The sequence below is a fragment of the Eleutherodactylus coqui genome, chromosome 4, assembly GCF_035609145.1.
Source record: "Eleutherodactylus coqui strain aEleCoq1 chromosome 4, aEleCoq1.hap1, whole genome shotgun sequence".
NCBI lineage: Eukaryota > Metazoa > Chordata > Amphibia > Anura > Eleutherodactylidae > Eleutherodactylus > Eleutherodactylus coqui.
In genome coordinates, this window is record NC_089840.1 from 197,477,383 (window position 1) to 197,492,216 (window position 14,834).

At 40.3% G+C, this 14,834-nt stretch overlaps 1 protein-coding gene across 1 annotated transcript in view; it reads left to right on the plus strand.

The window, feature by feature from the left end:
* LOC136625926 (transmembrane protein 150A-like) overlaps window positions 1–14,834 on the plus strand; it is a 102,311-nt gene that overhangs the window by 53,479 nt on the left and 33,998 nt on the right. The window contains exons 3-4 of the mRNA XM_066600533.1: window positions 731–805; window positions 12,077–12,144. Of these exons, the coding sequence (XP_066456630.1) occupies window positions 731–805; window positions 12,077–12,144 (143 nt within the window). The remainder of the gene's footprint in view (window positions 1–730; window positions 806–12,076; window positions 12,145–14,834) is intronic.

Genomic DNA, 14,834 nt, shown 5'->3' on the forward strand with positions numbered 1-14,834 from the left:
AGCGACCAACTAATAGTAAATGATTGGCGTTGCATTTAAACACGATTATTGCGCATTACCGTTTGATCTGAACCAGTTCTTTGCACTAATCATCTTGTGTAAATAATATCACTTTTTATGCACTCCATCTAACAATTATTTGCACAATAATTATGCCATGTAAAAGGGCCTCAACCTAGAAATGATGGTTTGTACAGTCCATTCTTACCTCCTACCATGCTATTTACACAAGTGGATATACCGCTGACAAACCATTGCAATTCTGAATAAAAACATATGATTATATTACTGTAAAAAGGCGAGTCTTGTGATTTGTTAAAACACTTGTGTATAGTGGCGATCCATGCTTGTTTTAACAATTTATCTGTCCTTTTAAGCTTTAAGAGAAAAGTTGGGAATGTCAACAGAAACCAAGTTGTTAACTTTTATCTGTGTGGTGTTAAACAATGAAGTGTCACATAACAGATCCCGCAGCTCTCTGGCTCCTGCTGGCTCATTGTCTGCACCCAGCATGCTCTGTCCGGATGAATTGTGGGAAATCGTTACGGCTGAGAATGTTATTAAATATAAGTAATGTGATTAAAAAACTGCATGTAACAAATGAATAGACATACTGTAAACTACAGATTTTCATGTAATACAATAATAACGCTTAGACTAAAATGACTACTCCTAGATGAACATGTGCCTCATGCTTCTCTTATGTAATCATGCATGTTTTCCTTGGCAGGGTTTATAATCACACCTGTGAATCCTCACTGTATGATGGAAGTTGCTGCACGTTAGATCACATCCCTCTTGTAAGGTAAGAACCTCGATGATAGATGAAAATGTGCTGGCAAATCAAAGAGGCATCTTTCTACAGCTCCTGTACATTATATAAGCCGCTGATGTTGTAGCTGAAGAAAAGTGTATTTATAGTTCACAAGTGTATATGATACATATAATCTCTTTAAATTCACAAAATATAATGTTAATTGCTGCAGTGAAAGTATTTTTCTAATGACCGGAAATGTCATTAGAAAACTACCTATTTTTTTGTTAACCCCTTGAGGACACTGCCATTTTTTTTTCTTTCACTTCTTTTTCCTCCCTGCTATCAAGACAACTTCTTGTTTTCACTTTTTCCATCAACATAGCTGTAGGAGGGCTTGTTTTTTGATAGATGAATAGATAGATATTCAAAAGCCCTCACTGACTGACTGATCACTAATTCTCTAACTTGCCGTGAAATTTGGCATGACCATTCCTTAGGTCCTAAATAGGAAAAATACAGGGGTCACAACTTGATTATTCAATGCAACTGCAAAAGTAAGTGCACCCCTATGTAATGTACTCAATCTAATTCTCTAACTCTCCGGTGTCGTACATACATGAAACTTGGCACGACTCGATTATTCAATGCTAAATGCAAAAGTTAGTGCACCCCTATGTGATGTAACTTCCCGGTGTCGTACAAACTTGAAATTTGGCACGACCATTCTTTACAGTAAAGATGTTGCAACTTCAATATTCATTTTTAAGCATGAAAAACTGAAACTCCACGATACATGACGTAATTTCCTTCAGCTTTATGGTGTCTGAGAAAATAACTATTTGTATACTGAGAAGCTACTGTGTGTGTGTGTGTGTGTGTGTGTGTGTGTGTGTGTGTGTGTGTGTGTGTGTGTGTGTGTGTGTGTGTGTGTGTGTGTGTGCGTATACTGAGGAGAATCTACCTCACCTCTGTGTATATACTGAGGAGACTATACTGAAAGGCTGTAAAGTACATAAGGAAGTAGCCAGGGATGGATCATGCCTTTCAGGCTAAGGTAAAAGGTAAGGTCTCTTTGACTGACTCCTAGGGCGATGTCCCATTATGACGTTTTCTTGCCAGACTGTTTTTGTGTGGTGGTTTGCCATGGCCTTCCCTAGTCATCTTTGACCCCCCCCCCCCCCCCCCTCCCAGCAAGCTGGGTACACATTTTACTGACCTTTGGAAGAATGGAAGGCTGAGTAAACCTGATTAAACCTACAACCTTCAGGTCGTGAGCGAAAGCTTAGGACTGCATTTCTGCTGCCTTATTTTATTCCTTGGTTCCTCTGAAGAAACCATGACTTCATGAAAATTTTCCATGTGAAAAATCGGTAATCGGTGCCAAATTAACTCGTGCGAAACCGGGTATATCAGCTAAATGTATGTGTATATAACTAGCTTGTGACCTGCGACTTCTAATCTGTGTTTTGCTGTATATTCAAATATAAAAAGCTGAAATACTGAAAGAAATGTAAATGCAATATGCTATGTCAGCGCCGTTCGGTATGTTTTTGGTCTTGTCCTCTTTTGCTAGGATATAAAGGTTTTGTGGGCTGTATACACATGAGCGTGCCGCATACTATTGCCCATGAGAAAAACATGGTGTTTTTTTTTTTGTTTTGTTTTTTTGTTTTTCTAAATGTACACCTGCTAACTTAGGTGTTTGCCTTTGAGCTTTATTGATGATCATCATCCCAGATCTGACTTGCGCGGCATGTTAAATGAAGACCCAAAAAGGGATAGGAAATATGATTATCAAAAGGCAACCATTTCTTACACAGCTGAGGTAAAATAAAAATGGGCATTGTGACTAATTGCTATGGACAACACAGATTTTCTTTAAAATCTCAATCCATGTTAATGTGTCTGTGCCGTACAGCCCAGCTTTCATTTGTTATACTACTGGGGTAAAATGAAAGTTGTGCTGTGATTTGGATATATATATAATAATAATTTTTTTTTTTTTTTTTTAACTCTCAATCTGTTAATGTGTTTTTTGGTTCAGGTTTTAATCCCAGGCAACTCTGCATATCCCTGCTAGCTTAAGAATCATATACATGTGCAACGATGTCTGCCCGTTTGTGTAGGCATAGCTTATGATGTGCACCCCATTCTCCTCTGCTTCGCCATGCAGTAGAGGTGCGCCTGCGCATCACCAAATCAGTCTTGTCACGCTCCCTAGAGAACTCTATAAATTTTCGGGATAAACCATAGCCTATTTCCTTCCTCAAGATGCAAGCCATCTCCCTGCGATTTCATCAAAATCGCTTCATTGGTTTGCCATGAAAAGGTAACAGACAGATCGTTACTTTCACATTGATAATAGTATGGATTTATATAGGTTTTTTTGTTTTTGTTTTTGTTTTTCTTTTATAATCTCCAATAATTCTTTAAGGGGGTGGGGGGTATACTTCCTGGACACCATTACTTTGTTTCCATGGTTGAGGTGGCATAAAGGCTTTTTTTTTTTTTTCCTTTTTTTTTCTTCTACCCGATCTGTGGCTTCAGTGCATGTGACTCAGTGCTTAGCACTGTTGTCTTGTAATTCTGGGGTCCTAGTTAAAATATCATCAAGGGCAACATCAACTTTGAAAATCTCCATACTGAGCCACCACACTTGTTTTTTCATTGCCAGATAAATAGAAGAGCAAGAAGAATAAACTCAAAGAGAACATAAAAAGCCAATATCACTCTTGGTCAGATTTGAACCTACAGCTCCAGCATTTCCTATAACCTCCATGCAGATATTGACTATAGTCAGTCATAAACCTAGAACCCCAATGTTATAAGGCAACAGTGCTACGAACTGAGCTATCAAGTTTCTTTCTACCTTTCTCCTCCTCCTACTTTTCTCCAGAGGAGAATTGAGAATATAATTTTTTTATTCTCCTCCTTCCCCTTTTGCCACTTTTTCTAGAAGAGAAAGAAGGAAGAACAAGCACATGGTGGCTCAGTCCTTAGCACTGTTTCCTTGCAGTGCTGCAGTTGTAGGTTCAAATCTGACCAAGGGTGAAGTTTGTGTTGACTTCTTGTGTTCTCCATATGAATGTAGCCTAAATAAGGCTGCCTGCAGACGGCCGGGTCGGATCCGGCTGCGAGAATTTTTGCAGCGGGACCCGACCTAAGCCCCTGCAGAGAGCAGCGCATACTCGCCCGCGCCCCCGCAGCTCCGGCTCTTTCATGTGCTGGCTGCCAGGCGGACAAACCGCGGCCGTCTGCATAGGATTGCGTTTGCTAACGCAAACCTATGGCAGCTTCCAAGGGTGGAATTTCCACCCGTCTGCAGGCGGCCTAAGATCTATCTTTTTCAAAATTATTTTTGCTTTTATATACTTTTCTGTCCCGACTTGAAAAAATAAGCTGACCAGCCATACAGATTGATATACTGTGAAAAGGGAAATGAGCTGAGTATGTAACATTGTATAAAGTTTTAGTTTTATTTACACACATTGATACAAAGTAAATGTACGCTGTTGGGCTTCTTTATCCATGTATCTCAACCAAAACGTAAGCAGAAAATTGTAGATCAAACTGGTAGAGTATAACTACTAACCTAAATCTTCCCTGAACTGTGTGCTTGTATCAGGACCATACTAGTTTATTCCATACTGTACACCCTTTTTTTGTTACTTTGATTTCTTTTATTTACATTGTAACATACCAATAGCAGCCAATGTTGTTTAGTTACACCAACATTGTAGTGCATGCAATGCACTGTGTAACCTAATGGAAGTATATGGGACACAAGCTTGCTGCATGGTTATTGCATACAGTCTAAGATCTATCATGAAGCCTGCAAGTTAGGCCACTTTCACATCTGCGCTGGAGCCTCTATTCAGAGGTTCTATCACAGATTCGGCACAAAATACAGGAGGAAAAGTTGCTGCATGCAACGCTTTTTTTTTTTTTTTTTTCTCCTTCTATCCGGTAACACACCGGAGAAACGCTGAGCGGAAAGAAAGCTAACCCCATTATAGTCGATTAGTCGATGGGCTTGTTTGCTCCTTTTGGGTCCTGTTATAAGACGGATTCATTTCGGCAAGGGAATTCCCCCGTTTCTGCTCCCCAAAGGGAGCAGGAAAATGGAATCTCCGACTCTGATGTGAAAGCAGCCTTACTTTGTAATGTAATTCTTAAAGCACAAAACGGCAATTTTGAAAATCCTCTTTTGATTGGTCAGCCCCCTCTTCTAAATCGCAAACCTTTTCTTTGCCATGCTGCATAGATATGTATGGTTCTTGCTCTCTGTTGCCAGCAGCTGCGGGCACCATTCACAACATACAGGGAAGATCGCAATCCTCTGCCACAGCTGTGGCACAGGAGCGGGATGTTCTCCCATTGCTTTCAATGGAACAGGCGCTGCCCCATTGACAGCAATGGGTTGAAGGCAAGCCGTGCTGATTTTCGGGGAAGGACTTTAGATATAGGCCCTTCCCTGAAAATCATCGCTGGCTGTAATAAAAGAAGAAACAAGGGGCGGTGGGGGGAATTAACTCCCCTAAAAGCGCTGTCTAGCTCTTCTTTCCATCCCTGGCAGTTTTCTCCATATTCTGATGGCCTGGGATTGAAAAATCCCTGCCTCTGATTGGCTGAGCGCACGGACCCATTAGAGGCAGCGTTCAGCCACTGAATAACAGCTGAGCGCTGCCTCTGATTGGTCCCTGCGCTCAGCCAATTGAAGGAAGTGCTCAGCCATATTTTTTTTCTTACCGCTAGGGATGAAGTTTATTTAAAACACTTCGCCGAAAATCATCGCTGCAGGACTTGCCTTCATCCCATTGCTTTCAGTGGGGTGGCAGCAGCGCCCGCCCCATTGAAAGCAATGGGTGAACATCCCGCTCCTGTGCCACAGTTGTAGCAGGGGAATTTTTCATCCCCGCGGGGAGTCCCCTAGTCACTAAAGACTGACTAGGACTCCCTCTGGTGATGAAAAATCCTCTGCACAGCTGTGGCAGGGGATCGCAATCTTCTTTGTATGTTTTCAACAGGGCTGGCCCCATTGACAACCCTGTCACATCCAGGGGTTTCACATCCAAAGAATCCCTTGCCACAGCAGGGGATAGCGATCTGCTTTCAATGGGGCCGCACTATATGTGAGAATCTTACGTGCGTTTTGCAAATTGTGTATGTGTATATATAATATATTTTAAAAAATTTCGAGCGATAATCCTTGTGCGTAAAAAGTCCTTTACTCTTTAGTTTGTTTTCCTAACCCTATTTAATGACTGAAGTGCACCATTCTAATAAAATGTGTCATCTATGGTAATTTTATATGGTCCTAAAACTGCTAGGTGACATCAGATAGTACATCTTCAACTAGATGGTACAGAGGTGTCTTAGCAGCATGACTTCATTATATATTGTATGGTGCATATCTATATGAGCCTAAATGAAATGCTAATCTGCAGTAAAATATTCTCTGGTGATAATGGACATTGTTTGAACATAATGTAAGGGCCGGAAAGTCCATTTTGCTAATTACTCTGTATTGCTGTTATCTCATTGTTTGTTGCAAGCATTAACTAGAGACCATTAGGAAGATTTGTCCTTGTCAAGATGTTTAGTTCCCTTGAATGGTGGCTATTACACCATCTATATGGGGGGTTGTCCAAGTTTTTTGAATTCCGATTTGCCATTCATGTGACCGGGGGAGCAAGAAAACCATCCTGTCAGGGCAACTTCTAAGGTAACTTGTGAAAAAGGAAACCTTCTCTTTTGCTGCTTACTTTGTAGTACAGATTTAAACTTTTTTACTAATTGAGTCTTGGTGAATGTACATTTGTGTTTCGTATTGAGCTCTCAGCTGAATATATAAATACCCTTTGGACTTGCTGTCTGAGTGAACCATTGCTATGTTTGCTGTTCCCACCACTGTCCGGATAAAGTTTTTTTTTTAAAAGCTACTGATTTTAGCAAAGGACCCTATTTATGGGAATGTCCACTGAAATATTACATATTAAATCGCAAGAGATGAAAGGAGCAGTTCATCAGTAAAACAATTTATTTTCCTGGTTTGAAAAGCTTCAAGCTGGTTGGGATTTACGACAAATTGACTGACAGAGTAGATGAAATGCAGCGTAGCCCTCCCCTCTACAGTACAACTTCACTTACAACTATTGGATATTCACACCAACAATGGAAAACTCTTGTGCAAGAGCGGCACATGGACTTGTGGATTTTCAGCTGCTAATTTGTAATCCTGTCTGAAACCCACTTGTGATGTCACACCAGCTCACCTGAGTGATGTCACAGTATGTTACTTGTCTGAAACCCACTTGTGATGTCACACCAGCTCACCTGAGTGATGTCACAGTATGTTACTTGTCTGAAACCCACTTGTGATGTCACACCAGCTTACCTGAGTGATGTCACAGTATGTTACTTGTCTGAAACCCACTTGTGATGTCACACCAGCTTACCTGAGTGATGTCACAGTATGTTACTTGTCTGAAACTCACTTGTGAAATTACATTTGTTTACTGTCAAAAATTTGTCACAGGAGACCGATCAAAGTACCCCTCTAAATATGGCGCAAAAGTGTCTTGCGGATTCCCCAGTACGAAGACCTGTATGAAGCCACGTGCAAAGATCTTTTTGCTTGAAATTCTGAAGCGTACTTTGACATATATATTCGCCCTAAGGAGGAGGTCATGGTACTGGGGGCTATGAAGTACCAAAATGTACAAGCGAGAAATTGCATTTTAAAGTTGGAACCGTTTAAACCGTTCAAAATATTCCCTTGAAGAGGCAATACTTCCAGGCGCTCGAATGAAGTAACCCTCAGTCTGTTGTGCAGAGGTTGAAGTATTTTTCCGAAGTAGCAAAAAGAACCATCTTACAGGTGTCAGCGACACTGTCCAGGCGAATGGAATAGCGAATGATTCTCCAAGGTTCTTATGGTGTAACAGTCAACAGTAAAGCACTTTGTGAGCATGTTAAAACTCTTTTGTTCTTCCAACGGCCAGCCACATACTACTTCGCACATACTTATGGCTTTGTTCACACATATCCATGCCCACCTGAGCATTCAGTCTAAACGCTACCAAGCTAAATAACGAGAAATTTAAACTAATTATCGTTTTGTATAAATAGTCATCATTTGAAAACAAACAAGGTATTCAAAGGATAAGTCTGCTCAGCTAAATGGACCCCTTTTTACCGCGGTGTTTCAAACGTCGTGCTAATTGTGGTACACTGCCCCCATTGATTTCAATGGGGCTTTGCAGACCTGCGCTCTACTTTTGAGCTCCGTCTGCTCTATTTTTGCGCTTTTTTAACACACCTCATCACCCATCACAATGATGGGTTGCGTTAAATGCTGTACCATGCATTCAAAAATGCCGCTTAAAATCACGGTAAAATTCTGCGATTTCGAACTTGGTGTTCTGTGAATGCGGGTGTGAGAGCGGCCTTAAGCCTCCCCCACAGAGTTTGCTTTTTCCAGCTTTCAGCACAGCATTTGGAACTTAGAGCTAAGCACTGTGACACGTTCCCATTGATTTTCAATGGGGCATCGCAGACTAACGTTCGAACTGTGATTTTCGAGCTCTGTCTGCGCTAATTTTGTGCGTTTTAGTGCTTTTTAACACCCCTCCTCAACCTTTGAAAATAATAGGGTGCATTAAACACTTTGAAATGCATTCTAAAACACAGCACAATATCACAGTAAAACGCAATGGTTCCAAACGCACATTTTTGCGACCGCATGTGTGAGAGCGGCCTTACTTAAACTCGCGTGTGATGTCATAGCAGCAGCCCAGTGCAAACACATTAGTGATAGCATACCTGACTTGGGGCTCCAACACACTTGTGGCCTTTTCTTTCTTTTTTTTGTACACGAGTGTCAATGGGACTTTCCAATGTTAAGAACACATCACAAGTTTGTGCTTTGCGATTTTTGTGCGCTCTGTTTTTAACATTTAGAAAGTCCCATTGACATTTGCATAAAAAAATGCAGCGTTAACGCAGTGTTAAAAAAAGAAAAGCGCAGGTGCGTGGGGGCCCTGATAAAAGCGCATCGCGTAAAAAATCGCAAAGCACAAACTTGCAATTTTTGTGCAACGCGTTTTTTAACATTAGAAAGTCCCATTGACATTCGAGTTGAAGAAAACGCAGTGATATCGCGTGAAAAAAGTGCAAGAAAAACGCAAGTGTGGAAAAGCCCTTAAACCCACTTGTGATGTCAGTGACTAATTCTAGACTTGATACCCACAACATCCATGCCCTAAATCTGACATACAATCAGATCCCATCATGACTGACTTGGGAAAAGTTTTTCAGTTTGCCGTGATGGGATATTCTATTGGTTTTGGCACTTGATATGCAGCTTGTGGTTAAGGTTATTTTCAGAGAGCACTATAGTATAGTTTGTAGCAGCAGCAGCCCACTAAGAATTCTATGGTTACCACTGATATTCCCACTCTTGGCAGCGCCTGTAAGTTACGTATAAAGGGTTGCTTACCGTAAATGAAGCCTATCTGCTCCGAACAAGCTGTGCATTTACACGGTTAACCTTTTTTAGGTTTCCGTGAGAAATGCAAATAAAGTAAGGGATGTGTGGGAGGAAATTTCTGGAAAGTGGTGAGCTGATTTTGAAATAGTTCAGCCCAAATTTCCATGTGTGCGTGTCGTGCCTAATGGGGCCAGTATAGACTTGTTTATGTTCTTGTTTCCAGAGAAGTGTGTGTTCGTTTAGTATAGTACAAATGTTAAGTTTGTGTGCCTGTAGACTTCTTCTCTTGCAGTAGCCTTACATCTTGAGGATGTTTGCAGGTACCAACTCTAGGAATCTCTGAGACAATCCTCTAGAGTATTACAGGTAAATGCAACGTGGACGGGACAGTTCTAAAGTAACATTAACTATCAATCAGCATTCCCCATTCATGAATCTGTATAAACCCAAGAAAATGAGTTGTCCGGTGTCCATTTCCCATGGATTAGATGTTTTGCAAATCTGGTAAAAGTATAATATTTTTGGGGGCCTAAATTTAGTTGCAGTTCTACGATGATGAATCGTTGCCTCCTGTTTGACACATGGGGTCTTACTTTCCATTGGGTAGGAGTTGAGTATCCAGTAGCAGCCCTTCAAGCAAGAGTGTCTCTTCTTGAAGATCAGTTTATGGGTTGTAGTAGTCTCAGATTGGTAAGGACCCAGGACAGATTTAGAGGCAAGAGTCTTTTAGCCTTAAGGAAGTGAAGCACTATGGTTACAAAGCCTCATGGCCATATTACACAGACAGCACAAAGCCCCATTATAGCTTATGAGGCTATTAACATGCACCAATTTTCACAGACCAATGATCTGTGTGGAGGGTAGCGAAAAATTTAGAATATCCCATTCACGGCCATTTTCATGTCCAAGAATGGGACGTGCCATGTCCAGGATCTGTGTAGATCGGATAGCACACAGATGTGTATCTTTGTGCTGTCTGATGCAAGTTAACCAGCATTATGACAGTTTTCTTTAATGTAAAAAAAAAAAATAAAAAAATACTTTAGTACTGACCCATAGAATTTTGAAAGTCGGTAGGCAAAGGTAATAAGGGGGGGGGGGGGGGTAGGGCCATTCTTGTATTGCGTTTTTTACAGGTTAGATGCACATACCAGCTGGCAACTGCTCTCCACTGAAAGCATCATTTTGTACCTTTTTATGAATAATCAAGAATATTGCAATATTTATGTTTTTATTTTAATTATTGTGACTGGACTATGAAAGTGTTAACATGAAATTTTGAGCGGAGGGTCCTCTGCTTCCTGTCTGCACTGCTTGGAAACTAGGTGAGAGGTTAATCTTGTGCAATAAAAATCCTCCTTGCTAAAAGCTTTGAGAAGATAAATATTTTATTTAGTACTGATGGCGATAGCGGTGCTGCTGGCTTCATGAAATATCTAACCTGCTTAGACTGGCCTCTCAGATTTTTGGGATAAGTACTGGATTTACAGCAGGTTGGGGGGGGGGGGGGAACTTCTGTGTGAAACCTTTTGGTGGAAATCTTTAAAGAACAAAAAAAATAATTCGGATGTGTTTTTCTTCCTGCACTTTTAAACCTAAATGTCAACTTTTTTATCAGGAATTTCAAGCAACCCCCTTCAGTCAGTTTATGCTTTGATATTAGACTATATATTTCCCATTGTGACATAATTTGGATTACATTTTTAAAAGGAAGGTAAAGGGAATTTCTGCATTTATCATGAACATATGCCCAGTCATAGTTACAATCAGAGGCGTAACTTGAAGCTTCTGGGCCCCAGTGCAAACTCTGTAACAGGGCCCCCAACTATAATGCTTTATTCATACTACTAGGCACACTATATATGGAGAAGATGGGCCTTATGTGCCCCCTAAGAGTCCTGGGCCCGGGTGCAACTGTATCCCCTTTAGTTACGTCCCTGGTTACAAGACTTGTATAAAGAGTCTAACATTGACTTGCAGGAATGCTGCCTTCCAATAGGTGGTGCTGCAGAGGTATTGTTCCATCTCCCTTATTTGCATACTACCCAGAGGAGCATAAATGGCCTTCTAATTCTCCTCACTCACCTTCTAAGATAGCATTCCGGATACGCCTTTTTGTTACGGTAAAGATTAGTAACGCTAAAGATCAATCCTTCCATTGAAACTGCCAAGTTTTTTTGTTTTACAGCACATTATGTAATTGTTCATGTCGGGCTGCTCCTTGTCATATTAGGCTGTGTTCACATCTGCGTTCAGAGGTTCCGTTATGGGAGCAGGAAATGGGGAATCCCCTGGATGAACTGATCCATCTTGTGAAGGAACCGCACAATGCCAAACGCACCTCGTTGGCTTGAATGGTTTCCGTTGTGTCTCCATTCACCTGACTGACCGGCATTTTGCTGGACTAAAGTCATTCATGCTGGACTTTTCATGCATTTTATGTCGGGTCTGTGATGGAATGTTGCTTCTCAATGTGCTTTTGGAGGTGGGCTGATCTGAATTATTCTTCCACAAGAGATGGGCGGAGACAATTGTAGCAGCCTTTTGTGATTACAAAAAAAAAATAATTCATCATTTTTAACATACTTTATCAGATCAGGAAGAACTTCAATATTTCTAGGAGGCTGTTTGTTTCAGAAGCATACAGAAAATCTTGCAGATTGACAAATAACTTAGGCAAGCAATGTAATATACAGTATGTGAACATCTACTAATGGTAATACAGTTTGAAACAAGAGGCTGCTGCTATTATAAGAAATGTTGCATTGTGTCACTGTCAGAAACCAATTTACATTCATTAAATTGCTGTTTCTTGTTTTTTTTGCCAGCAAATGTGGAAACCTTCCTCCAGAAAGCTGTTTCTTCAGCCTTATATGCAGCCTAGGTGCATTCATGGGTAAGTAGATATTTTCCAAACCTCTAATCTACAGTGTGTTAAAGGCGCTTACTATTGATAACCTATACTCAGCAGGTAGTCATCAGCAGTCAGGGCCGGATGTATAATAGATGGCTTCACACTCATTGAAATCAGTGGGAGTGATGCCTCCTGTTATGCTTCCGACTCTGACTGCAATAAGGAGACGAAATATAATCTGATGTATTGCTTCTGTCGATTTTTAAACTGGTGTGAAGCCATTTATTACACTTCTAGCCGTGGCCACCAATGACTATGTTCAACACTGCTGCACTGATAATGGGCTGGAGGATCAGCTGGTCGGTGGGTATCCTGAGCGGTGGACCCCTTCCAATCAACTATTGATGACCTATTCTGAGGATGGGTCACTAATGGTAGAACCCAGAATACCCCTTTTAGGATATGTGACCTCAAAATAAAAAACATAGTAGTAATTGTAAGACTAAGGCTGGGTTCACGTATTTAGGCATCCAGCCTTTTTTTCCCCACACCACCATTATAGTGGTGGGAAACTGATGCCACAACTGATCCCATAGATTGTGATTGTTCATAACCTCTGGCGCATCAGTTTTGAAGCTGGATACCTCCATTTGCCTTACAGAAACATTGAGTGTTTTTCTGTCCAGCTGTGGATGCCAGACCGTGCATCAAAATGTCATGTAGTATCTGAAGATATCGTGTTACACAATGCCTAATGACGAGACCAAATAGTCTCAAAAGCTTGCGCTGTTAACATCATTTCTTTGTGATAGGATTTTGTGATGGGATCCTTTGTCAAAAGGATGTATATCTACAACATTTTGTTTCTCTTACTGAGACAGAAGAACAAAGTATTATTACTGAACGTGTTTTTTTTTTGTTTGTTTTTTTTTGTTATCTAGATGCTTTTTCACATCTCAGTTGTTTTTAAAGGTTTCTAGAAAGTAGTATCTGTATATAAGTAAACAGCTATGAGGCAGGACTGAAGGAAGAGAACTTTAATATGCTATAAACTGCACATTGCCTGCAAAAAAATGACATTGTGAATGACCCCCAGAGGTCTTAGAGTATGTCAAAAAAGTTACAAAAAAGTTAAAAAAACAAAAACAGAATAATATGAAAAATACATTGAAAATAAAAACAAACACCAGTGGCCTATTCCAATGTAAAGCATCGCCATATCTTCCCGGTAATCAAAGACTACATATATACAATATTATATGTCCGGAACAAAATGGCGAACCCATTTCTGCACTTTATTTTTAAAACGATGAGGTAAAATAAAGAACTGTATATTTTATCATTTTTAACTTTTTGTACACATTACCCCTAATAAGACAAAACGGAAAAAAATTTCAGTGGAAAAATGTATTTAAAAATAAACCTGTCACAGAAAAAAAGCAGCCAACATAATTTTAGCAGCCCAAGGAAAAAAAAGGCCATAAAATTACCACATGTGTAAAATCGCTAGAATGCTTCTGGTACTGGTGTTTAAGGGGTTAATTGGGGTTTTCCAGTCTCATGGACCCTTTGGATTAGTGTTAGCTATCTATACTGATAAAAATTGCAAATATGTGTTTTAAAATTCTAGATACATGGAAAGAGCAGACTGAATGATGATCTGGTTTACATGTGTCAGCTGCTGGTGACCACATACTAAGTTTTATATAGGATGTATAACCAAGTTCTCTTGCACCAGTACTGCGTTACAGAATGGGTAGAGCGTTGTTGACCAATTCTCAGATGTAAGACACCCGGTGCAGACTTCTGGCATGTGATCTGGGCGGGCCCCCTGATTGCCAGGGTTTGGGCAGTAGTTCTAGATTTCCTCTCTAGTCTCTTCTTACTTCCAGTTCCCTTCACTGCTGATTGTTGCATCCTTGATATCCTGGCACTACATGAACATTATTTTTTTGTAGTTTATATTGTGAGCAAATGTATTGCATTAAGGTGGGACACCTCCAACACATCATTAACCCTGATTATGTGGAAACTGCAGATCAACCAAATTTGACATTCAATTGAGAATCTGCTTGTCTAAAAGGACCTTTTTAAAGGGATTATATAACTTTTTTTGTATTGATGCCGGATAGAGAAATGTATATTCAACTTTATTTTCTGAATGTAGAATTTTCTTATTCTGTTGTCTGTACATGACTATGGAGGCGAACTTCTTTCCTGAGCTACATTTAACAGAATTTAGAGAGATGCTTTACAGCAGCCTTATAGGCCATTCACACAAGGGACAGGAGAGGACCCATTAACTTGTATGAGAGACTGTTCTAGACATGTCATGTGACCTGTGCAGAGGTCATTTTGTAGGAGGGAAGTAGATAGTCCCAGTTTATACCTATTGTGAATGATGGATCCCGTGTTATTTACATACAGGTGTTGCCTCTCCATGTAATCCTGCCTGTGATGGTGAAATGACTGCTGCAAAGTTTCCTCTATATATCAGAAAGTGACAGACTAGTATTGGGCTCTGCAGTCAGTGTGACAAATGCAGGATGTTATTTTTTTTAGTTAAAGATTTGTGACCGAAAGCTTAAAAAGAATTTCCCAAAAAAGTATTTTAAGAAGTTTAACACAGAAATGTGATTTAAATAGGTCATGTTCTAATAACACATTCTGCCTTCTCTCAGCCTCATGTACAGATTTAATGTATGAATTCAGAGTAAGAGAACATTGCAAGA